This window comes from Centruroides vittatus, unplaced genomic scaffold (assembly GCF_030686945.1).
Source record: "Centruroides vittatus isolate TY-2023 unplaced genomic scaffold, ASM3068694v2 contig_1343, whole genome shotgun sequence".
Lineage (NCBI taxonomy): Eukaryota > Metazoa > Arthropoda > Arachnida > Scorpiones > Buthidae > Centruroides > Centruroides vittatus.
Genome location: NW_027120855.1, coordinates 823,606 through 848,978, shown reverse-complemented (window position 1 = coordinate 848,978; position 25,373 = coordinate 823,606). Strand labels below are relative to the sequence as shown.

Genomic DNA, 25,373 nt, shown 5'->3' with positions numbered 1-25,373 from the left:
ATATGAAAAATTGTTATTTGATACAATAAATTTTCTAGTAGAAAATAGTATTTGCTGTTCGATACTTAATACTTGTTACAACTAATTCTTGTTCTTTGCATTATGAAAATTAAAGTTGTTATTAAAAATTTTATTGTGTCCTTAATGAGAACAATACATAAATTGTATCTTGTTTTTTATGCTTTCACAGATAGTTTAATTCCTGGATTACCATCATTCTTTATAAATTATGTGAACTAATTTTTTACTTTAATAAATAAAAAATATGTGAAATAACACAAATAACCGAATGCTCGATAAAAAATCTTACAAATTAAAAAACACTCTAACCTTACGTTTCTCCCTGCAGATTAATGAAAAATTCAAAAAACAAACACGTAAGGTTTGTGTTTTTTAATTCGTAATTTATATTCTTTCCCCGTCGTACGGAAGATTGAAATATTTTAAAAATCTTATCTTTAAATAATACACAATTAACAAATATGCTTTGGAAATATATTAGTAGATTGACAAATTATTCAAACATTACAATATATATACATTACATTTATGAAACTGGTCTTAGTCCCAAGAATAATGAACAGTTCTATGGCTACTTGGTTGGTTCGACATATTTGTAAAAACTGGCCAGTATAGCAAAAACTATCATGTCCAAAACCATCAGTCCAGCAAATAAGAAGAATTCATAAGACTGTAAGAAAAATTTTTTAAATTACTGATCAATCCTGTTACAAAAGTTTCAGATATAATAATCTGTAAAAATAATAGTCATGACAATTAAGATTTTTAATCTAATAATCTCAAAAGAAAAAAAAATCTATATCTAAAATTTTTTATGTACAAATTTGGATTTGTATATTTTTACTTTCTGGCCTTTGAAAAATTTATCTGAAAACTTTGCTATTTGATGTATTTTACATCCTAATTTTAAAAAATGCACAATGAAATTGCATTTTTATTTTTAAAGCTAAATTGACTTTTTTATTTTAATCTAATAGTAAGAGAAATTTCATTTGATCTGGAAGCTATTCTTTTAGAATGTAGTTGGTGTTTAACTAGAAACATTCAAAAAAATGTTTGTGATACAGAAAATAAAGATACAGATGGGAAATAAGGAATGCATTGTTGTTAAGGACCATTGATCCACATAGAAAAAATTGACAAACAATATAATGCAGTTCCAAAAAAATGAAAATAAGTAATTTGTTAGTTTTTATTTATTTATTTATTTTTTTGTTTTGTTTTCAGACTTAAGTGATCAGCAACACACATTGATTTGACATTCATACAAATTAGCATTCTGTAATGATAAAGAAATCGTTTTATTCTAAATCACAAATGGGTTGTCTACAATATAAACTTTTCAATAGTAATTCTAATCACAAGATTCTTTCCTAGTTAGTGTAGCTTCTTACAAATAGGTATTGCTGTAACTGATTCTCACTAGCATATGAAAACATTGTAAAACTGTTCCAAAATTTGACTCCAACTCCTTTCATTTTAGGATAGTTTATTCTGTATCTACCATGAACTTGAGTTATAAATGTCATGTATGGGAGATCCATTTTTCAATTTTTATTTAATTTCTAGATTCTCGAGACTCCAGAATTTTTCTACTTTGTGTCGTCGTGTTTTATGTTGTTTTAGTTATACGTTGTGGTTTCGCGATGGCTTCGCCTCGGTTACAGATTTAATCGATACAGTTGTTAGATTTAGTCAATACTGTTATTTGTTCATCTGGTTCACTGATGAGCCACTCAACTCCATTGATACAAAGTGTTAATATAATTAACCTTCCCAGTCAGCATTAATCATTAATAACCAGAGTGTATAAAAATTTGGCATTGAAGATAGCATCAATGTAACCGTCACAACTTTCAGCTAATTTAAGTTCTCCTAATGCCATTTCTCTCACGACCCATTTATTGGATAGTACGGAATGTGAGAAACAGGCATTTTGAAGCTATTTAATCCAGTTACATCAGGCAGTTTCATTTTTAACTTTCAATGGATTTTACATTTAGCATTATTTTGATGTAATACATTAACAGACATTGCTTCTTTGACTTTCCCCATCAATTATAGGTTTTCCCCTTCTTATGAATGTTCAATTCACAAACTTTCAGACTTATGAACAATTTGACCACACATCTAAGACTTAAATTTCGTGCAAATTTTGAAGTCCTCTTTCTTCTTGTGTGGTGTAATCAAAATCGGTGTTTGGCCAGTAAAATTGATAAATTTTTAATAAATAATTAATGTGGGCTTATTTCTATTGCATATCATCATTTTTCATTTTTGTGCAAACTTTGACACTTCATCACCACTTATGAGGGGGTGTCAAAGTTGGTAGCATTGGAGTAACAGCATTTTTTGCTATTGTTTGCAATTTTTTTAAACTTTTATGATTCAAAACTGCATCCAAAACATAATAGTAAATATAGCAGTAGAGATAAATACAAGAAGTATCACTTTATTACCACAGAAAATAAACCTGATCTCATAAAACTAAGTGCATTAGGTAAAAAAAAAACTGCCTTTGAAACACTTGCTAGTAAGCAGTAGTGAATGAGTAATTGAGCATAATGTATTCTATTGAGTACATTTAACCATCAAACACTAACAATAAGTGGTTATTCTTTGTACTGATGTACTTTCTAGGTTAGTTTTCGACTTACGACAAAACATTAAGAACTTAACCCGTTCGTAAGTAGGAGAGCACCCGTAATAGTCTCACCTTAACTGTGGCTTTCTTTCCTTCAATATGAGCAACTGCCAGGTTTAATAAAATTATTCTATTTTCTATAATTTGGTTTATGCAGTTACTAAATCTGCTTGATTTTCTTTTCTTTAGGTTTGAACTCCTAACTCTGTATACAAAGCCATACGGTAAAAGCCCGTATGCCAATGACACATTGCCCTCTGCGGGTGAGAAGAGGGCAATGTGTCATTGGCATACGGGCTTTTACCGTATGGCTTTGTATACAGAGTTAGGAGTTCAAACCTAAAGAAAAGAAAATCAAGCAGATTTAGTAACTGCATAAACCAAATTATAGAAAATAGAATAATTTTATTAAACCTGGCAGTTGCTCATATTGAAGGAAAGAAAGCGCAGATCCAAGTATCGTGGCCTATCAACAAACAAACAAACAAAAACAAAACAGTGCTGTGCCTTTTTCAGTTTTTTGAAACATTAAAAGGAGGAATTAATAGCTACAGTGGAAAGCTGTATCTGTTAATAACAATCTTAGATAATTAAATTTGTCTAAAGCACATAGTCCCAGCTTGTTATGAATGGCTGAAGAAAATGCAATCCAGGATGATGGCCTATATGATCTTGAATAAATTACTTTGCTGTACTTTGTCATGTCAAATTTTGGAAATTTGAATAGCAACAACAGTGCTACTTGAAACTGTATGATTGATGCATTTATAAATTTGTTGGATACGAAGTTATTTCTGTATCCATTTGATGTCGTCCCATAACCACCCACCACAATTGGACAATCAAGCGGTTATACATCCTCATATTGTGCAGCTGCAATTCACTTTCAAATTCTTCATTGTTGCCTACCTCTTCTAACACAAGCTGGTTCAATCTCTAGCTTCAATTCTTTCATCTTTAGTTTTTTTCCAATAACTCTTCGGCTAAATCGGCATTTGCCGTTTCCAGACGATTATTTGTCCTTGCGTTGCACCTCTTGCCGTGGTATTACTCGATGGTTATCTTGGCACTCCACCTCACATTCAACTAATATACAAAAGCATTTTGCAGCTACTGCAAAACAGTTAACACTTTTTTCCAAGTTCTGGCACCATAAACAACAATACTTTAGATAATAAAAAGAATTATAATCTTTTCTATAAACAGCTAATTAAATATTAGTTTTTTCATAACATTACCATATTAAATAGGTATCTGTTAGGGTTTCTGCTTCCATAGCCATTTTATAATAAGTTTAGTTGCTGTTTCAGAAACAAATTAAAAATCTCAATGTACTGTTTTACCAATACATGTATTTATTTAACCATTTGTTGTTTCAAAATGCATTTCAGCTGTAAATAGGCCTTTTCATTTGTAACAAATAAAACAAACAAAATAAGACTTACATAAAGCTTAGAAACATTATAATTTCAAACTTTTTCAAATCATTTTCTTTTCATTACACCAGTTTTAAACAATTTATCTGCCAACAAACAACAATATTCACAATATTCAGCAATATTTAAATTAATATTTAAATTTACGGTACATTAAAATATAAAAGGTCACGAAACTACCAAATTGTCTTTGTTTTCCCTTTCTCTCCTTACAAAATTGTTTTGGACTGTCACTAATGCTTGTAATGGTAGAAAAGGACAACAAAGACAATTTTGTAGTTTTGTGATATTTTATATTTTAATGTAAATGTAAATACTGTTGGCCAAATTTTTAATTTTAATCAAACATTATTATTTACATTTTCTGTAATTGCGTATGTTCTTTAATCTTTCTTTTTACGATATTTTTTTTATAAGTTAGAAGTGTCATTTTTATTAATGGTACAGCTATTTCGTCGACAACATTTGTACCAAGGATAATTATTATTCATTAGGCATATAGCTGCTTTGTGTTCTTTGACACTTTTTATTAACATTGTTTTTGTTTCTCCAATTATAACATTTTTATCTTTACTCGTACAATTTATTTTATAAACAATACCTCCTACATTCAATATATTTTCAACGGATGAAAAGACATTGGAGGTTGATAATGTTAGAACACCAAAACTAAATTTAAGATTAAAATTAAATAAGGAAGGAGATAAATGTACTGTTGGTAGATTTTAAATTCTCAGTGTTATATTATGTAGAAAAATTCTTAATAAAAAGTTTGGCATGTATATCTAATTCTAGATACATTATAAAGAATAAAAATATAATTATAACAAAACTAATGAGACTTAACATTACATGTTGGCTTAGTTTTCAGTTTAGATCCATCAATAAAATGGGAATTAGTTACAGAGAATTTAATTAAACATAATATAAAGGAAGAATTTATAGAATTAATGGAACTGACTTTTAAAAATTATTATTTTAAAGTAGAAAATAAAATTTACAACAGAAAATGGCATATTTATAGGCTCTTATTATACTCCCGAAATTAGCAGAGATTTGTATGGAAGATATAGAACAACAACAATTTGAATACTCAATGGATAGTTTTTTGTAACACACGATGTAGACAATTTCTTAGTAATTTTTGACGATAAAATAATTGAACGAAAGCGTATTAGAATTAATTAATACATTAAATACTTAAATTTGAAGCAGAAAATTAAATTAATAACAATCTTAATTATTTATATATATTAATTTGTAGAGAAGATAATCAGTTAATAATTACATTATTTTTCATATTTTTTTAATGTGAAGAAAACAATTCCCTTTAAATATTATTGTGCAATGTATATAAAGAAAAATGTACTGCATTTGTAATGGAAATCTAAAAAGAAATGAGATAAAGAAGAAAATGACATATTTAAGAAATTTATGTTAGATGGTTACCCCAAAAATTTTTAGATAATTGGTATAAGAAATATAGTAATAATAGAGTTCATCTAAAATATAATAATTCTAAACAAATTTTTTTTCTTTATATAGAAAAAAATCATTATGAAAAATTAAAATTTAAAAATATTGATATAAATTTAGTACCTAGTTAGAGAAATAAATTACAATATGATGTTTATTTTTTAATATTAATAAAGAAAATATATTGAATGCGGGAGGTGTCGTTTATAAAATAAAATATACACGTAAAGATAAAAAGCATTGTTGTTTGTTGGCAGCTAAATCGTTTAAAACCGGTTTAACGAAGAAAATCCGACAAAAGTTTGAGATTATAATGTTTCTATGGAAAATTTACGTAACTTGTTTTGTTTTCTTTATTTATTACATATGAAGAAACAGATTTACAGCCGAAATGCATTTTGTAACAACAAATGGAATAATAAATATATGTATTGGTAAACGGTACATTGAGATTTTTAATCTGATGCCGAAACAGCAACTAGACTTACTATAAAATGGCAAGAGGAACTCGAGTGGATACTTATTTAATATGGTAGTATTACAAAAAAAATAAATCTTAAAATCATCCCTTTGGTGAATCTGTACTAAGAGGATTTATAGATCAAGCAACATAAAAAAAGTTTCTTCTAATCTACATTTATTAAACACAAAAAAAAATAGACACAGTTACCAAACAGACATATTCAACTTGCAACAAAAAAAATAATCCAGCTGATCAGCTCAACTCGAGTATATTTTGGAAGGACGTAGAGTTACCATCTTTTCTATGATCGTTTTCTGGAAAGTTACCTCGTCATTTCTTTGTCCTTTGTCAGCTTTTTAATGCGTTAGTCTTCCACTTAGAATGACTTGTTTTCATTTGTTTTTAAATACAGTACTAACAAAAACTGTCAGTTGTGAGGAGAATGACAGATGTGAACATTATACCTAGAAAATCAATTACGATACAATGTTTTATTTGAAAATTTTATTACATTTAGTACATATACAGATTTTTAACTCGAACTTTGTGTCCAAATTTTGTAAAATGTCAAAGGACAACAGTGATGATAATTAGGGAGCAAATGGTCTTTTAGAAGAGTCTTAGATAAATTACAATGCTGGAAAGAAGTTTAGGAGTACTAGTGTATTTAAGGTGATAAAACAGTGCACTTTCTTTTAAATATATTATTTACTACTGGTAATTAAAACATTATAAATAAAAAGTAACAAATTCCAGCTCCTAATTTGAAGAATTTTCAAAATTACTATTCCATTGGAAAAACCTTATGATCAGAGTATTGTTTTCTTGTAATCTTAAATAAAACTAAAATTACAATCTAATGTTCCGTTTGCCCCTATTAGCTCGAATAAGTTGATTTGGTATTGACACAATTAGTGAATTTAGCCTGTCGGAGCTGATTTGTTTCCATGAGGTTACTATTGCAGTTTAAGTCAGAAATGTTTTGCCGTGCATTAGCATATATCACTTTTACGTCATCCTATAGAGCAGCGATTCTCAACCTTCTTAGCTCCGCAACCCCCAAATAGCAAATATAAATAAAATCAATATTTTGTGACCCCCCCACCCAAAGGAATAATAACAGTAAGCCTTACTATTACTAATTGAATTTTGACTGTAATTATAAATGTAAATTTTTTAAAATATTATATAATCACATTGCACTAATTTTATACATTAAGAAAATACCGACAGTATAAAAATGTAATACAACTATTACTATTATTTTATGTTGCTGCGTTTATAACGACGGGTACGAACACGCACGTACAAGTTCCAACTCGACGTGTACGTGCTCTTTGTAATTTGATCCACATATGGAGAAAATTTAAAATGAAAAACAAATGCAACCATCACATTAATTTCTTTTCTTTACATGTGTACTTATTGTAAGTAAAACGTTTATAAGTTTATAATAAATAATTTTTTCTCATAAAATGATTTTGTCATTGTCTCGCAACCCCTCCTTTAATATCACCGCGATCCCCAGGTTGAGAAACGCTGCTGTAGAGAATTTTTGGAGTTTAGGTCAGGGCTATAAATTGGCCATTGAAGAATATTAACATCAATCTCTACAATCCAGGCTATTGTAGAAAATGCTGAATGTACAAAGGCACATTATCTTACCAGAAAAGGAGATTTTTGTCTATCACTTCGTTAGAGAGGATGATGATATTTTCCTAGTAGAACTTGATATTCTGCATTTAATTGCTTTGGAAAAATGGCAATAGATGACCGACAGGTAAAAGAGCCAAAATCACTACCAATTTACCTCTCCGCGTGTGTCTCGCTAAAAGCCGAGGGTCCCGACATAAAGCCAACAGTGTCGGATATATCCTAGTCCTTCCAAATTAAATTTTCTTTCATCACTAAAGGCTGCGTGTTGTCATAAATGAGAATGTCCAATATACTGCACGGCAAATGATAAATGTGTTCCACATAAGTTTGCCGACAGTTTGGGCTTCGACATCTTGCGATTCTCTAATCTCCATAAAACGTTTTTGATTGAACAGAACAGGAAGCTGGATTGCACTTGTAATTTTGCTCGAGGAAGCAATGGTCGTTGATTTTTAACTATCTACAAGATCTAATTACTTATGATAGGCAGAACAATACGCTCCAAATGATCAGTCTTGAAGGCAATTATCTTTTTCCACGCTCCACACCTCATTGTCATAAAGAATTAGATGCAGATACTACAGCTATATGCAAATCAGATTATACAGTATCACTGATTTAGTTTATTTTTGAACAAGCTTTAATGCGAACTCAGTCTTAATTTTATTCGGGCCTTTTCTAATTTCCGTAAACACGTTAACATATTAAAAGAAAATTCTAATTAATGGGTATTTATTTAATAAAAGCCATACGCACATATCTTTTAAATATTCTGGAAATTCATCTCTTTCGAGTATAAGACAGGACGAGTAACCAAAATACTCTTAAGATTTCATCCAACTTGACCAATTTCTTTTAACTTATTCAAAAAGGACAAAATTAACAATAAGTTCTATGGTACACATAACATTAAAGTAAAACAGTAACAATAAAAATGAAATGACGCCTCAAAGCATATCCTGTATACGAATGTTTAGTGTCCATTTTAGAGCTGCGCTATTTAAAATAATTTTTGGGAACCATCAACTCTCAGTCTGTAAAGAGTTGGGAGGAAATAATCCCATAATATTAAGTAATACCACGTTTCCAGAAGAAAATGTATGATACGAACAATTATTTATTGTGACACGGTCACAATTCCGGGATGCAAATTTTAATCATATTTTTAATTTATTTAATTTAAAATATATGCTCTCCGCCTCAAATTAGTGCTGTACTGTCTTGTCCCCGTACATCACACTTTTCCTTTAACAATAGAGTCGTGCCGGTCATCTATGTAACTTCTTTCGGGGGAAAATTTTGAATCGAAGTTACGTTACTTCCGTTTTAAATCGGAAGTTCCTATATAGTTAATCCTGGTCTCCCACCTCTAAGCTTTCTACGTCTGTTCTCGACATTCGTCTATCTAACCCCTTTCTCGAGATTAAGAAAGAACAGCGAGGTAAGGGAAGAAACTGGGAATTTACCCGGTATAGATCTACAAAATTTTTTCAAACCGAAGCCCAATAATGTTGAATATATACGATACATACGTACGAGAAAGACATCGGCCGTACACGAAGTGTTTAGCCGACAGAAAATAGTAAGGGAAAGGGGAGGGGAAGAAGGAGGAACAATAGAGAAAGGTAGGATCACTCCGAACGGCGTACATACGGCTACGGTACCCTCTACGTTTGATGTCGGCGTGCAGTTTTTGGGCCGCGAGGCGGTAGTCCCCGAAGAGTCTAAAAGAAAACCCGAGTGTAGCGAACACCAATAATCGAGTGCCGCCACGAATAGCTAAGTGTAGAAGTTAGTGCCGAGTGGCTGTTAATAGGAAGACTTATAGCTACTTAATAGTAATACAACCGAATGCGAGCGCGGATCTTAATACTACTTAACAGCTAGACAGACAGCGCGACAAGGAAACGAACACGATGGCAAACTAGACGAGACGAATCGACAGAGACAAACGAGCGAGTCCCGAGCAAAATATATACTATAGTGTAAGTAACTGACATTTAAGAGTTAATAAATTTTATGTTCGATCCTTTGACTTAACGCAATTGCCGCGCAAATTTAAATGTTACGGAACAATTCCAACAATAAATTTATCGTCATTTTTCGATCGTATTTCGATAAATTTTCGTCCGATAAGAAAGAAAAGATACGTTAAATTAACTTTTATCCGAAAGCTTCGAGAATGTGGCCACAGATGAACGGCCGGGATCGGAATCAAATTGCCATCGTCCTTCGACCGCCGGTGCATTTCTAACTTCGCCGCTACGCAGACACGGCGGCAAATTCAAAGTAAATACGGCGATACCTCGGTTTTCGTCGACGATCCGTCCGAAACCGACGAAAACCCAGGCAATTATTTCCATACCAATCGGTGTAAATCCAATTCGTTCTAGACATTCCAAAATGCATACCAAAAACAATGTATTTAGATAATAAATAGCGTTTAATACTAAAAACGATAAGAAATTAATATAAAATGAATATAAAAGCGGCCGATTTCGGCAATCTTAACGTCGCTCTCGTATTTTTCAACCGTTTCCTTCGATTCGATCGTGTTCCCGGCCTTCTCGTTCGAAGGGCCGCCGGCTGCGGAAACTTTCGTCGGTCCTACGGAGCAAAACGCGAAGAAAAGCGATGGAATTGTTTGGCTAGAGGCGCGGGTAATAACGCCGGCGCAACGAGAAACGACGCCACACCCGGCGGGAAAATGCGTGGGTCGCCGACGAAAACCGAGGTATTACAATTTTTCGGGAAATTGGTCGAAACATCATTTAGACGGCGGATCGAACGTACCTGTTTTTCGAATATCCTTATCTCCGCAATAACCAGAACTATTAGGTTTCCAAAAGCCGTAGTCAGAAACCAGGTCGCCTGGACAAACGACTTCAAGCTTTCGGGTGCCTGTCAAACGGAAGAGTCGGATAATTACGTACGGAAATTGTACCGGCAAAGCGGGAGAAGGAACTTACCCGAGCGTAAGAAAAAGCCAATCCGGAGATAGAGTACATAATTTCTCCGGCGGTGACGAGAAAGTATTGCGGTATCTGCCACAGGACGGAAGGAGAGGCGGGCGGGACGTTCGGGTCACTCTTCCACACCTAATAAAACGATCGGACATTCGATATTTCCTCCGAAAGCGGCGAGTACCGGAAAAACCCGTCCTTACCAATTTTCCATCCCGGTCGACGATCCAGTGGTAATTTACTCCGCTCTCGAAAACGAAGGTGCCGTTTTCGACACCGTCACCGTAGAACACGTACACCGCGTATCTTTAAACGGAGGCGTTAAAGACTCGTGGGATAAAAACTAAAGTATTAAACGAAATTACACTTTGCCTACTTACTCTCCGGATTCCAAACGGAGATACGTACCGGCCGGACCGGCGATCCCGGACCCGCCGGGAGGATTTACGAAACGAAAAGTAGCATTCTCCGCGGGAGAAAATGTTCCGATTCGAGCTTCCCCCGTCTTAGGATTCTCCGAGTCTTCTTCCATCTTGGCGAAATAAACACTTTATTAATTGGATTAAAAATTTGGGTTTTGGAAAATTTCGTTAAAATTTAAAGTACCGCGTTTAAAAGGGCCGTTATCGTTTTCTGGCAAAGAGGACGATGCGCCGAGAGGAGATCCTCCCGGAAGCGCTTTCTACGGGAAACGACAGGCTCGGAGAAAACGCCATACACGAAAGAAATTTGACGGAAAAAATAATTAATGGCAAAGACCCAAACGTTACCAAATGCCGGTAAAACCGAGTCTATTATTAATAATTACCTAGCTTCGGGGCTTAGCCGGCCGCGCCAAACTTAGTTCGACGCGGGTGAGAAACGTGGCGCGTGTGGAGGAATTTTAGTAGGGACGGTTTTAGGCGCTTTACCCGACTGCCCGTTACGAAAAAGTTACAAATTACGAGCCGACAGTGGCGAAACGGAGTCTATCCGCTAAATACAAGCGTTTGAAAGTTACCGGCCGCCGGGCCGATCCGATAAGTCGCGAGTGGTGTAAAATCGACTCCACCGACTTACGGGTGCGACGTCGCCAGATTTTTCTTACGGAACGGTCTACGCCGGAAGACCGGCGGTTTCCGGTTCGAAAAGTTCGACCGCCGGCCGCGTAACTTTCCCGGCCGGTACGAAATTTTAACAAATAACTTATACATTATTAATCGTAATTAATAAAACTTCGTCTCGGCCTCCGTTAGATTTTGTTACGAAAAACTTATTTTCCCGGCCGTCGGGCGAGAACGGAAAGCGGGGAAACTCGACCCTCCCGAGTTTTTTGGAAACGGCCACTTTCCGGACCTCCGAAACCGTAGAACGGAAGAATTCCCGTTTCTTTTAATATTCGGGACGAAATTCGGCCGGGTGGTCGGTGGCGGGGAGAGGCGGGACTCGACCGAGATTTTACCGGTTATTAGCATCGATAAACGTTTATCGAAAAAGCCTCTAGTCCTTTTGTACCGATACGAAGTTTTTATAATAAAATCCGGCAGTAGATGGCGTCGCACAATTTATTCGTTAAGTTTAATAATATAAAAGTTACTTTTTAAGTAAAATTTATTAACAGCCGGAGGAGACGGCGCCACGTTTTTGGGTAAGAAGTTCTCCGGGCCGAACCCGCGTTTATCGGTCTTTACGCGGGAAAAACGTCCGGGACTCACCTGGCCGAGAACGGGGCGGGACCGGAAGACGAAGAGAGCGTGGTCGGACAGGAAATAAGTGCCGGGTCCGCAGTCCGACGGAAGTCGCGGGCCGGGGCCGCAGGGAAGAGCGTCGATTATCCGCAGACCCGCGTAACCCCGGGGAAGGGACGAGACGTTACTCTGAAAGAAAAAGACGGCGATTAGTCCGGTCGGTAATCCCCGTGCCGCGAAAAACAAACGCTAACGGTCAGATCCCACCGAGCGAAAGCGAAAAGCGTGGCGAATTTTAAGGAGCCGATCGTTTGCCAGCCGAAGAAAAACGTCGTCTGGAAAAACAAAGTGGCCGCTTCCGATATTCCGTCGTTAACCGCGCCGGTTTATTTATCGAGAAAAAAGATACGTCGAAAAGAATGCGATACCGGCCGAGAGGATATTAATAAACCGTAATTAAACATTGACTCTATCGCGCGAGAAAGTTTCCGTAGCCGTCTCGAAAAGAACCGCGCGACAACTAACGAAAATACGATCGGTGGCGAAATGGTAAAATCGCGTCCGACGCGTTGTTCGCCGCGTTTTTTCGCTTTGGCCGGCGCGAACTAAGCTTAATTCCCGTCTCCGGCGGTCCGTCCCACCGCCGAGACGACGGGACAGATTACCTCCACGGACAACTGAAGAAATCCGGCCAGGACGAAAGAAAGCGCCGTCAGCACACCTCCCACCGTCATTCTCTGCAGAGGTCTGCGCCGGAGTAAAAAACCGGTGAGAAGAGACTTAAGGACGGAGCTTACCCGGGGAACGACGGAGGATTACCTGGTGAGCCAACCGCACCCGTCCAGCAGGGGATACACCGCCGACTCGAACAGCGGGACGAAGAGGACGATCAGCAGAGGGTTAGCCGCTTGCAGTTGGTCGGGATTCAGCCGGTACCCTCCCTGCGGGCGATCCTTCCGTTAGTTTACGGGAGCCGCTTTCTCTTCTCCGTGCACGTTTCCCTTCGACCGCGATACGGGAACGGAGGACGACCTCGACCCGGACGTCGACGGGCGACCGCGCCGAAATCGCGGTTCCCCCGGCGACGTTAACCGGACGAACGTTTTTCGTCCGGTTAACGTCGGGTCGAACGATAGCCGGACGACGACTCGTCGGGCGAAGGCGTTTCGAGCCCGGAAACGGACCGGTCGCTTCTTCTCCCGAGAAACTCTCCGCGTCGAAATTACCCACCGGCCGTTCCCGTCGCGGTATCTCCCCCGCCGGACACTCACCACCGACGTGTCTAGCTCGGTGGCTTGCAACGTCCAAGTAGAACCCTGCAAAAAAAGAAAACGTAAACGGGTATTTCGAATTTCGGAACGGTCTACTCTCCGGTAAAGACGTATACTGTATTTATTTAATATAAACGATTGCGTCGTTTTTCTATCGGTAAACATTCCTTCGCCTACCCCTACGGCCTAGAACCTTACGGTACCACCATTCCTACCGGAAAACAAAGCGTACCGTCGAAAGCGCTTAAATACGGAAAAAATATTCGGAGCGGTACTGGCCCGGCTAAACTATTCGGCCGTTACTATTGCCGTTACCGGATCGTCCGCCGTACTTTTTCTCTAATCCGGTTTCCGCGACGATCGAAACCCGTTTCCCCCGCGGCCGAATCGAAATCGGCTTCCTTTCCCACCCTCCCGGGCCTAAACCCGCATTTCGTACGTCGGATAACCGACGCCGGTAGAAAGAAGCCCTCTTACCTCCCGCGGGGAGGAAATGCGGAAATATTCTCCGAACGAAAAGTAGGAAAGAGGTCGGGGAACGAATTAAGATTCGAAGCGGAGGAGAAAACGAAACGGGAAATAAGGTAAATATTCTGTCTCGATAGTTGCGAGATAAGATCGAGGTTCTCGCTGTCCTTTCCGACCGCGTTATCGGTGTTATTTATAAAATGATTTTTGGAGTTTCCGGCGATAGCGATAATCCGATTATCCTTATCTGATTTTAAAAGCGCAAACAATGTCCCTATCGATACGGTATCGTCGGCATGGCGTTAACGTAATGCCGACTAACCGCCACCGGGAAAACGGAAAAAACGAAAAGGAAGACGGAGAATTGCGGTATTTTCCGTAACGGATTTCTTTATTTAACGTTTCGTTACCGTTACGCGCCTTCCGCGTAAAAACGTTAATGGATTAATCGGATCGGCATCCCGACTTTCCGACTGCTAAAGTAAATTTTCGTCGGTCGCCGGTCCGTAATGTATCGGAATAATAATCGAACGCCGTCCGCATTCCGTTATTATTCCGATACATTTACCATTAACGCCCGTTATAAATGCCCCTCGACGCGAAACTCCCGAGATCTACCGGCCGCGACGGCTACGAGCGACGCTTTAACCGGGCAAAAGAGTAGTTACGTCCACCCGAAAACGTCTGTCCCGGAGACGTTTGAAACGAGACTACGAATTGTAAATTTTTGTCTTTAAATGGTAGTTAATTACGACGATACGCCGCGTAACTGGAAGAAAAGATTTTGATCTAGATAAGCGCCTTTAAGCCGGAAAGATCGAAAATTATCGATTAACCGATTAGACGACAATTATAGTTCCGACCTCGTGCCTCGTATCTTATCTCGACCAGACTTTTTCGTAATAATTTCTCGTTTATAAATTTTCCGGCAAATTCGTAAACGATCGATTCCTCGGCCTTTACGAAAAACGCCGCGGACGGTACGTCCGGACGTAACCGTACGTAACGGAACTTCGACCGGCGGTCGCCGACGTATTCGACGTCCGGCCGGTAAAAACTGGCCTACTTTTGGCGAAATATTCGCGGCCCGCCAATCGACGGTCCGGATTCGATTATTCGGTGCCAATTTTCGTACTCGGCGTGGCCGAAGCGTTTAAGGTTACCCGACAGTTATTCTACGTAAATAAGTGTAACCGGCAATTCGTTATCGAACGACAGAAAGTACGACACCCGTCAATTCGGTCGGTCGTTTCGAATTTTACAGGTTTTACGCGGTTAACCGGGTGGTGTTAATACCGTAATCGAACGTCTATTAATCGTAATTAACGAGGTAAATCGCGATTTCGCGTAATTTCTCTAAGAAACTGCACCGTTCGCGGCCGAATATCGAACGGTAATCTGCCGACTCGTCGAATGTCGGAAAAAGCGAACCGAATACCTGGACTCCGTACCCCGGAAAACCGCTTAAAACGTATTTTGTGCCGGCCGGTAACCTCGTATCGCGTAATTTTCCTACTCGAATACCGCCGTGATGCCGGTTGCGGACCCGTTGCGGAAAGGGGTGGAAGTAATTCGAACGAGAGTAGTCGTCGACCTCCTTCCGAAAGAGAGAACGGTCAACTACTATCGATTAACAGTAGTCTGCCGTTAATATTTGAAAAGCGATCCGCGTTACGCGGGTTGTGACGACCCCCGCCCGCGATCGAAGTTGCTAACCTTTCTTTCCCCGGTGGCCAGATTTTCTTAGTAATAACGAGCGTTAAACGTGTTAAAATAATTGTCTGCCTTAGAAATGTATAATACGTTGTATTTTAGAAATAAATAAATATAGTTCGGATTATCCGCGCCACCTCTCCCCGCCATTAGTCCGGATAATCGGGAGTTTACCGTATTATAAAAGTGTACAATGCGCGTGCCGCTAAAACTCAAAAACGAGTCCCGGTACGATCGAGGGAATTATACGGCGTGGTAGCCCTTTATCCCCCATCCATCGAGAAGGTTCCCGCTTTTACCCGAAGGGCGTGCCGTTGAAGATATAAGGGCTGGAAGTTTCGCCCTCTAGAAATTTCTATTAGAAAAAATATATAAAAAGATTTTCCCGACAAAAATATTTCCACACTTTTTTTAATTAAATAAAAACAATCGATCGGTAAATGTCTGGGATATTGGAAGTGGGTGCGCGGGACCGACGGTCCGAATTAAAAATACGGAATTCGGTCTACCCGTTACACTTCTACAAATTATTTTTTCTAAGTTTACTCGATTTAAAATTCTTAAATCGTTTATTATTAAGTTTTAAAATGGGGAAAAGAGGCGACGGTGGGCTCTGGACTATTTCCTCGACCGTAACCGGTCCAGAGTCGATTAGTTTCTAGGGCGGGAGGAAAATCGGAGACACTCGCCTGTTGGTCGAACAGAGCCCAGAAGACGGGAAGAGGCAGGAAGAGGGGCAGCAGACTCAGGCAGGTTTTGGCATCGGAGATGGTTTTGGTCTGAAAACCCGGAAGGAAACGTTTAAGTCGAGGCAAAATACTTTCCAAAAGACAAAATACCTACGTCGTAGACATCGTCGGCGTAATCCAGCCAGTGGCCGCGTTTTTCCTCCTCTTTCGATTTCCACCTCCTTCCCAGGGCGTACTGAAAAAGCCAGACCGTTAAAAATATCCCATCGACCGTTATTAGCGGGAGAAAAGTTTCCGCGTTCACCGGTCGGTCTCGGCCCGCCATTCTCGTTTAAGCAAAATTAAGTAACCCCGGTGGACCTCCGAAATAGTCCGGAACCTTTTTCCGCTCTAAATCCGATAGGACTCCGCGGATCGCACCGCCCCCCGTCCCGGTAGCGACCGGCCATTGTTGTTATAACATAAAGGAAATGTCGCTCGGTGTATAAAATTTCTCGTTTAAAAATTTAAAAAAAGGAACGGGGAGAAACCACGAACCCGAGGCCCGGAAAGTTAAATTCGTCCTCGATCTTCTTAAGATTTTAAACTTATTATATAAATCGAAGGTTCGGTAACAAATACCGATCGTTAGCTCGGTATAAACGTCGGGCATCGGGCCTATACAATTAGCCGGACACATTTGCGCGAGAACCTACCGTACCCGGTCCCGGCTTCGGTATTGGCAAGAAAATGGCACGGTCCGGCGCGGATAACGCGCGATTCGAACATTGGATGTATTATTTATTATACACACAGAAAGCGATAAAAATGCTAGCGACGAGTCGTCTAACTTTCCGGGCGAAAAATATTAAATTTATATTAAAAAGAATGACGGCAAAACTTTAAAAGTCGATATTGCCAACGGGGTGAATTTTCGAAACAAATACATTTACCTTTTGGTAAACAAATTTCGTAACTCGAAAGCTTTTCGACGAGACGGTCGCCGGCTCTTTAATAATATTTCCCCGATCAACGGTCCGATCTTTCCTAAACTTTGTACAAACATTTCCCCGTAACACGCCAACCGCCCTCCATTTTAGAATTTTCCGACCGACGGCACGGGCGTTATTAAGCCGCAAAGCGGGTAAACGAAATCGCGGCGACAAACACGCATCCGTAAATACGGAAAACCACTTCGCACTTGTCGACGTTCGGAGAAACGAAGAGTCTAAAAATGTGTAATTTTCCCCGTTGTCGGTGGAGTAAACGTGGCCGGATTCCGGAGGTGGTACTCACCGCCACGCACCGGAACACTCGAGAGGCTCCGTCGCCGGAGGGAGCGGCCGTCCGATAGAAGGGTCTTCCGGCCACGAAGACGACTGCAAAAAGAAATTGGAATTTTAAGAGTAAAGAACTTGCCACGTTCCCTTTCCGACGGCCGGGAGAGGGCCGAGAGGGTGATTGGGAGGCCTCTTAGTTCTCGACCTTCCGGAAATTGAGGACCGGAAGCGGACTTACCCGTGGAAACGACCATCAAAACGGCGGGAAGACCGAAGGCCAAGGGGAAGCAGGTGGACCGGCCGAAACAGTGGACGTCGGCTGGCGGAAGAAAGAGCGGAGTTACGGAGGGAAAATTTGCGGGAGAAAAAAAATTACCTCTGAGGACGGGGGTGAGCAGCATGGACACCAAACTGCCGAAGTTGATGGCCAAGTAGAAGAGCGAAAAGAACTTTCTGCGCCGTTCCTCCTGTCGACCAAACGAAAGACGATGAGGCCTGGGGCGCCGGGGCGCCGGCCCGGCTCCCGACTCACCTGGTGCGGCGGAAACTGGTCCCCTCCGAAAGAAGAAACGCAGGGTTTGATGCCCCCGGTGCCCGAGGCTACGGCCACCAGACCGCAGAGGGAAAAGGCCCTGCGCCCGAAAGACGATTTTCTGGGTTAAAAGGCCGTCTCCGAAAGAAACGGATGCGGATGGGAAACTCACCTGGCGGGAAGAAGATGGGGAACCGAGGAGGCCGACAGCAGAACCTCTCCCAGAACGTAGACGCAGGATAGAACGACCACGGTGCTGAAAAGACGGGCGGAGGGCTGACAAAAGGGTTCTCCGGCCACACCCTTCCGCGGAAGAATACTCACCGGAACTTGCCCCAAAGGAAGTCGGCCAGGCAGGCTCCGAAGAGGGGGGTGAAGTAACACAGCATGGTGAAGGCGTGGAAGAGGGCGGTGGCGGTCTTTTTCTCGTACCCCAGGTCGGTGATCAGATACAGCGTCAGCACCGCTGCGAATACCCAAAGTCGTCCGACTCTTTCCGGTTCGGGCCCCGTCCGCCGGAGGGATTAAGAAGTCCGGCGGAAGCGAAAGGCCGCGAAACGAATTTCGTCGGTCCTGTTTGACTTTCGGCACCTACGGAAAGTTACCGCTTTTCCGGTAGGCGGAGGCGAAGGAAGAAAGACGGACGAATTTCGTAAGGAGTAACCTTAGGGGAGGACTTACCTCTGAGTCCGTAATAGGAGAAGCGCTCGCAAAACTCGTTTCCCACCAAGAAGAAGACGGCCTTGGGATAGGGTTCCTGAAACGGACGAAAAACCAAATTGGGGGGATTTCGACACCCGTCCGTCGCCTTTTACGGATACTCACCCGGGAGGCGGAGGCTAACAGCGGAGTGGCTGCCGAGAGAAGGGCGATTAGACCCGGAAGACCGGTGCAAAGGGAATAGAAAACGGACCCTTACCCGCGTCGGGTTCCTCTTTCTTCCCGCTCATGCCGAAGAATCTGACCCGGCGCCCGCCGTCCCACCGAGATTACCACCTCGGCGCGCGCGGAGTGCCGGGAAGAGGGTTGGCGTCATTAATCTCCCGGGAAGATAAGGCCCGGCCCGGATACGGGTAAAGGCGTCCGTAGCTCCCTCTGGGCGTCGGCCGAACCGAATCGGTGGCGGAACGCTATCTCCCGTATCTTTAAAAATTTCCCGTTTATCGCTTACGTTAAAAATTATTATCTCTTTTTTTATCGCCTAAATTTCTACCGGGACTTCTGTGTAAAATTCCACGGTTAAATGCTTTTTTTTTTGGCGGAACGATTAATTTAAAAAGGCGACCGGCCTCTACCCCTGTATTTAACTCGGCCGTTTAATTAATTGTCGTTTTGTAATGTTTTTGTGCCTTTGGAACTCGCCCGTTCGATAAGTGCCGCGGCGGCTATTTTCGGTACTATTAATGTTTTCCTCGCCGAATTTCGGCGCCCCCTCCCCGGAGAAAGGAAAACAAATTCTACGTCATTTTATGTCCCGGTACATTTTAATAGCGAGATCGAGACCGAAGTTTTAAACGCGAAACGTGTACGTCGGACGTTGGGCGCCGCTTTCCCGTAAGCCTAAAAGTTTGACAATGGCCTTTGGAATGTCGAGCGTGATTCCACCGACTTTCCAAAGGCCATTGTCAAACTTCTAGGCTTACGGGAAAGCGGCGCCCAACGTCCGACGTACTGTACACGTTTCGCGTTTAAAACTTCGGTCTCGACCAGGCTAATGTTTTATTAGAGATAACAACGAAAAATACCATTACATAATTATAAATTTACTTTCCGAGTTTTTATACGATGCGGTTCGACGTTTATAGTATCGATGTGGTTCTCCGATAAATTTACCGGCCGATCTCGCGACGTCGTCGAACGTAACATTTTATGGGAAAACCGTCTTTCCCCGCAGCTACGCTTGTGGGAAGAGTTAAGAATATTCTTAGCCGCGCGCTTTAATTGGGCGACGAAACGGTCGAATTATTTTCGCCAATATAAGTTAGAAGGTGAGTGGATTTTCGAATCGAAGTAATTCGCTGGAAGATAAATTCTTAAACGGATTTGGTTCTATGTACAATTCCTCTCCATTTGTGTCTTTATTGTCGTCGTGGCTAGAACGAATTTGTAGATGGAAACACTCCTTTTTAAGCTTTTCTAAATCGGCTTCGCCCAGTTTTAATATATATTAAATATATAAATTATACGATATCGTATCGATCTATTTCTTTGTTAATAACTCGTGTATTAGTAATACCAGACTCGGTGGCGTAGCTACGGTTCTCCGGGCCCGGCGCGGAACCAATTTGTGGCCCCGAAAAAAATTTTTTCGGCAGGGGTGTCTTTTTTCCGTAACGGTCATCGGGAACGTCCAAACGAAAACGAGTAATTTTTTCTATAAATTTCGGCTTTTGAATTTATTTATTTCGTGAAAAACATGGCGTTTAGACGTTCGATTTCTTTCGTTCGACGAATGATGCGTTAGGTATTTTTCGTTTTGATTACGTAAACGGACTAAAATATTTTTGTGAAGTGGTTTTTAGTGTATAACCAGATTGCGGTCGAGTCGCCGGTTTTCCCTCGTAATAGGGGCCCCGGCTCGAGCACCCAAATGCCAAATTTTGCTTCGTTCCGATTGTCGTGAAAAATTTTTCGGATCTTTTTTTCTCGCGATTTTGGGGCCCCCCGTGGGCCTATCGCTTTCCAGGGGCCCGGTGCGGACCGCACCTACCGCACCTCCCTAGCTACGCCACCGACCAGACTTTCTATTTATGTTATAACATAGTTGTTACTTATATATATATATATAGAATACAGTAGAGACTCGTTAATCGGAACCCGGTAATCGGAATCGCCGGTAATCGGCACGATTTTCGGTCGGACTGTGTCGTGCCGAATCGAACGTTTTTGATACTAAATTTACTTCTAAAGTATAATTTTCGTGTTTTTATATTCTTCAATATATTTATTTTGTTTGTACAAAATGCAGAAATAATTTTTAACGATACGATAGCCTCGATTATTATTATAAAAATGTACGTTAGGCTTAAAATCGACGAAAATTCGACACGAAGCGACACGCGACGGAGAAAAATTTGAACGTCGGACGGGTTAATATATTTATTCGTGCATAATCGGTAATCGGAACAAATGTCTAATCCGAACAACCCCAGTCCCCAATTGATTCCGATTTTCGGTTCTCTACTGTATATTACTTTTGTTATGGTTTGCAATTGTATAATTATAAGTTCCATCAATTAAATAAGTAACAGTATAAATTGTTTACGTCAAAATGCGCCGTATTAACATCCGAAATGATACAATTAACCTGATTTTCGGGTACGTTTTCCCGACGATCGATGGGAAAAAGCTAGAGTCGGCGAAAGTAGAAAATTTAAACGTAACGAAGCGTTCCTTCCGTATTTTCTTAGCACCACCTAAAAATCCTAGAAAGGCTCCGCCGGTAAGAAACCCGCTTCCTTCGAAAACCCGTAAAGGTTTAAAAGACGATGCCGGTTCCGTCGAACGAACATCGAGTTACGAACCGGCAACGGATAATTTTCGACGCAATATTCGACGGAGAATTTCGGTTACGAGAAAAGCAAAGATAAAGTATTTGACGAGTTAAAAAGTATAATACCGAAAAAGGAGAAAATAATTTCTAAATTACATTTTAAATTAATCGATCTCCGTAAAAGATTAGTTAGGAATAGAATACAAAATTTTAGAGATTGCCAAAAGGATAAGAAAGTTAAGACAGCCGCGCGACACACATTTAGAGAGCGGGCATTTCTCGAAAATCGGGTTTAAAAAATGGTCCGACGAAACGGTATACCTCGTATACGGCATTGGGATCGAGGTTTAGCCGTGGCTCGAAAGGTTATGCCGGCTTATTCGAGCGCAATTCGCCTTATTCGTCTTTAACCATCGGGACATTAAAAAAAAAAAAAAAAGATTGGCCGTTCATTCGTCGCGCCGGTAAATGTTCGTCGTAAACGAATTCCGCACGTTATTAAATAGTATTTTAAATAAACAAATAATAATGGTAAAAATTAATTTTAAAAATCGAAAAGGACATTTATTTTCTTCCGCCCAAATTTCGATTTAAATAAGCGCCGGATTAATTCCGTTTCCCGACTAAGTGTGGCGCTAAATAAGCGCTTTGGAAAAGACACGGCGGCGCTTATCCGAGCCACCGCTCTGTCGGTGCGAGCTTTCTACCGTCGCCGCGGTTACCCACCCTCTCGGTGACGACCCCCGCCGTCTTATTTTAAATCGAAACGTCCAAGTCCGCACCTTGTTGGGCGGGATCGTCGCTTTAGAATCTACTTTTCTGGTCTAAATTTAGATTTTGTTGGCCCCTAAATTTCGGATTTACGCAATTAGATAAATGATATAAATCTAGATTTTTTTAATCTCGAATTTAGCTAGTTTCTGGATTTTATTTAATTATTACCAGGACGTGGCTCGACTTTGTCGTATGGCGATAGAATCGAAGCGGAGCCGGAAGGAAAAAAGCCGTCCCCGCACCTTTTAGGCACGGAAGAGGCGATTCTTGTACCCTTGTGGACGGGTGAATTTTGCCCTTCCCTCGTATTTTCTAAAATATAAATAAACATCGCGAGATTATTTTTATATTTGAATTAATTAAAATTAATATTTTATTATAACCGCATTATGTATCGTATTACAAATTTCTACACTACGTGCGAAAACAACGGTAAGATCGCTATTGTATATTCGAGTATAAATTCGTATACTAAATTCTCGACGGAAGCGCCGTATCGTCGAATACGGGACGTATTCCGCGGCCGAAATATTTGAACGGTGTAAACCGGGCCCGGCCGACCCGCGGCCCGTCGCGTTAAATCGTGTGGCCCGCTAAGCGATATTATATATCTATTAAAACTTTTGTTTCCCGTTACGTGTGTACCAAAACGATTAAATAAATGAAAATTTGCGTGCGTCGTCGTTATAATACGCGAGTACGAGTACGAACTCTCGGTATAACGATAAAATCTTATTCGTTTTGTATTTGTTTTACTTTTTTAAAAGCGCGTTTGCTTAAATTGTGGCCCACCGTAATGTTACGCGCGATCGAAGTGGTCCTCGAAACAATTTGGGTCGGCCGGGCCCGGCGTAAACCGTAAAGCGACCGGATTACGGGCATTCGCGCGCGGCATCGATTTCGGGCGGTTTAGCAGGTGGATGCTACGCACCAAAATATCGTACAACGCTTCGCCACTGCCATACGTCGAAAACGGAAGTCGCGGACTCCTATTTTTACTTTCCCGGCTCCGTTATATATAACAGAGGGAAAGTACGGTCATCGGTCAAATAATGACCTTTAAAGACTTTTACATTTTTGGACTTAGGGACCTCGCGACGTCGAGAAATGCAAAAACATTCGGTCTTTTTCTGTATGTTTGGATGTTAACGCGCGTGTGTTTGCGGGTGGCACGATTTTGTTTATCCTCTTCGAAGCTTAATAATTCCCGTGTTTTCGAAAATTGTCGAAATTTTGCGGGAAGATTTGCGTATTAGAAAGATTCGCGCTATTAAAGATCTCCACTCCGTCGATCTTCAAAAAGGTTTAAGGTCGAGGGGTGGAGAGATAAGGGTGGTCGCGAGTCCTATCTCCAATAGGGTCGGACTTAATGTCGGTTTCACTCGTTATTAGTTAGCATTCGCAATTTTTTTTTTATCTCGACTCTCAAAATTATGCGTTTTACCATTTTATAATTAGAAATGTAAACAGTTTTTTTAAACGAATTATTGTAACGGATAGCGCCGATAGAATTTTAAACGTTGCGGGGAAAGTTAGCGATTCGTTGCCGGACATTTTACGTTCGAGTGAACCTAGATTACATTTCTGGATCCCTCGTCTCGATTAGTGGAAAATGGCAAAGTTTAATCAAAATGTATCGAACGGATTTCGAGAACGAACGCGACTCCGTAAGCCCGATAGAAGCTAGGCTAACGCTACGCGTCGATAAAGAAGGTAAGATGGGAGTTTAAAGCGGTAAGCGTACTACTTAACTCTCGATATAACGATACTTTTACAGTAGAGCATCGATTATCCGACCATCGATTAACCGACTTATCGGTTAACCGACCGCGTTCTAGTCGGCAAATTCAAATGTCCGCTAGTGATATGACGCTACAATATTTGGTTACGTCTCGGCTACTTTAATATTATTTTTGTTAAATTTTTGCACGTTTTAGCTGGCAGCACTGGCTCGACCACGAAAGGGAGGCTAGTATTTAAACCAAGCCTAATACACTATACTAATAATGTATTTTTATCCGACTTTTCGGTTATCCGACCAACTCCAGTCCCCAATTAAGTCGGATAATCGATGCTCTACTGTATAATCTAAGTACGAGCCGGATTTACTCTCGGCCGTACGTTCGTTTATTTATAGCGTACTCGGGTCGGTCCGATCCGTATCGCGCTCGGTACGTCGTCGAGTTTTTCGGACGGTGTTTTTTCTTTCGCCGAATATAAGTAGCGTTTTCGTGTTTTTATTATAGTTACGGTTTGTTCGCGAACATTTCGGCTTCGACTGGCGAAAATATTTACGACGAAGAACTACATTTTGACCTTGGTCGCGTTACCGACCGCGTCGTCGAAATTAAAATCCTTCTAAGAGGTAATAAGAAGCTAGTAATTGTGGGAAACGAAAGCGGTGTCGCATTTGCCCGCGAAAAATAGATAAAGAAAACGTGTCGGTAGGTGCGAGAGACCGATACGTAGAAAGTATCGCATTAGGACGCGTACTCCGTACAAACTGCGCTCCGTACGCGTCATTCGGAATAACGAAAGTATATTAACGCCAACTAACCTTTCGTTAATTACGTCGTAGACGAGAAGTGGCCGCCGGCCCGAAGAGGGATCGGAAAATTCCCGATCCGAAACGCGTGGTTAAATGGGCGAAATAAAGCCGACCGTTTCGATGGCGGATAATTAAGAAAGACTCGATAAATAGCCTACCACCGGTCTCGCTATTAGAAGAAATCTTCGTAAAAAGTTACGGGTATTTTTATTATTATCGAATGCCGAAAACCTTAATTTCGAGGGCAGGAACGACTTTAGAACATTTTAAATGTTAACCGCTTAGCCGTCGACGAGACGA

General features: G+C 40.6%; 1 protein-coding gene across 2 annotated transcripts; it reads right to left on the bottom strand.

Moving 5' to 3' along the window:
* Positions 1–134: 134 nt before the first annotated feature.
* On the bottom strand, positions 135–19,266 carry LOC136990830 (solute carrier family 15 member 2-like). 2 transcript variants are annotated; one of them, XM_067289273.1, is made up of 20 exons: positions 19,178–19,265; positions 19,084–19,112; positions 18,940–19,015; positions 18,583–18,724; positions 18,431–18,514; positions 18,259–18,358; positions 18,103–18,193; positions 17,965–18,045; positions 17,743–17,825; positions 16,622–16,702; positions 16,468–16,557; positions 13,598–13,642; positions 13,146–13,267; positions 12,992–13,073; positions 12,354–12,515; positions 11,040–11,191; positions 10,863–10,965; positions 10,666–10,794; positions 10,490–10,597; positions 135–691 (listed from the first exon to the last, which is right to left on the bottom strand). In XM_067289273.1, exons 1-20 carry the CDS (start codon positions 19,206–19,208, stop codon positions 593–595), a joined length of 1,890 nt encoding a protein of 629 aa, XP_067145374.1. In that variant the 5' UTR covers positions 19,209–19,265; the 3' UTR covers positions 135–592. The 2 variants fall into 2 exon arrangements, with proteins under 2 accessions (XP_067145374.1, XP_067145375.1); XM_067289274.1 differs by lacking the exon at positions 12,354–12,515 and having other exon boundaries at positions 19,178–19,266.
* Between the last annotated feature and the right edge of the window lie 6,107 nt (positions 19,267–25,373).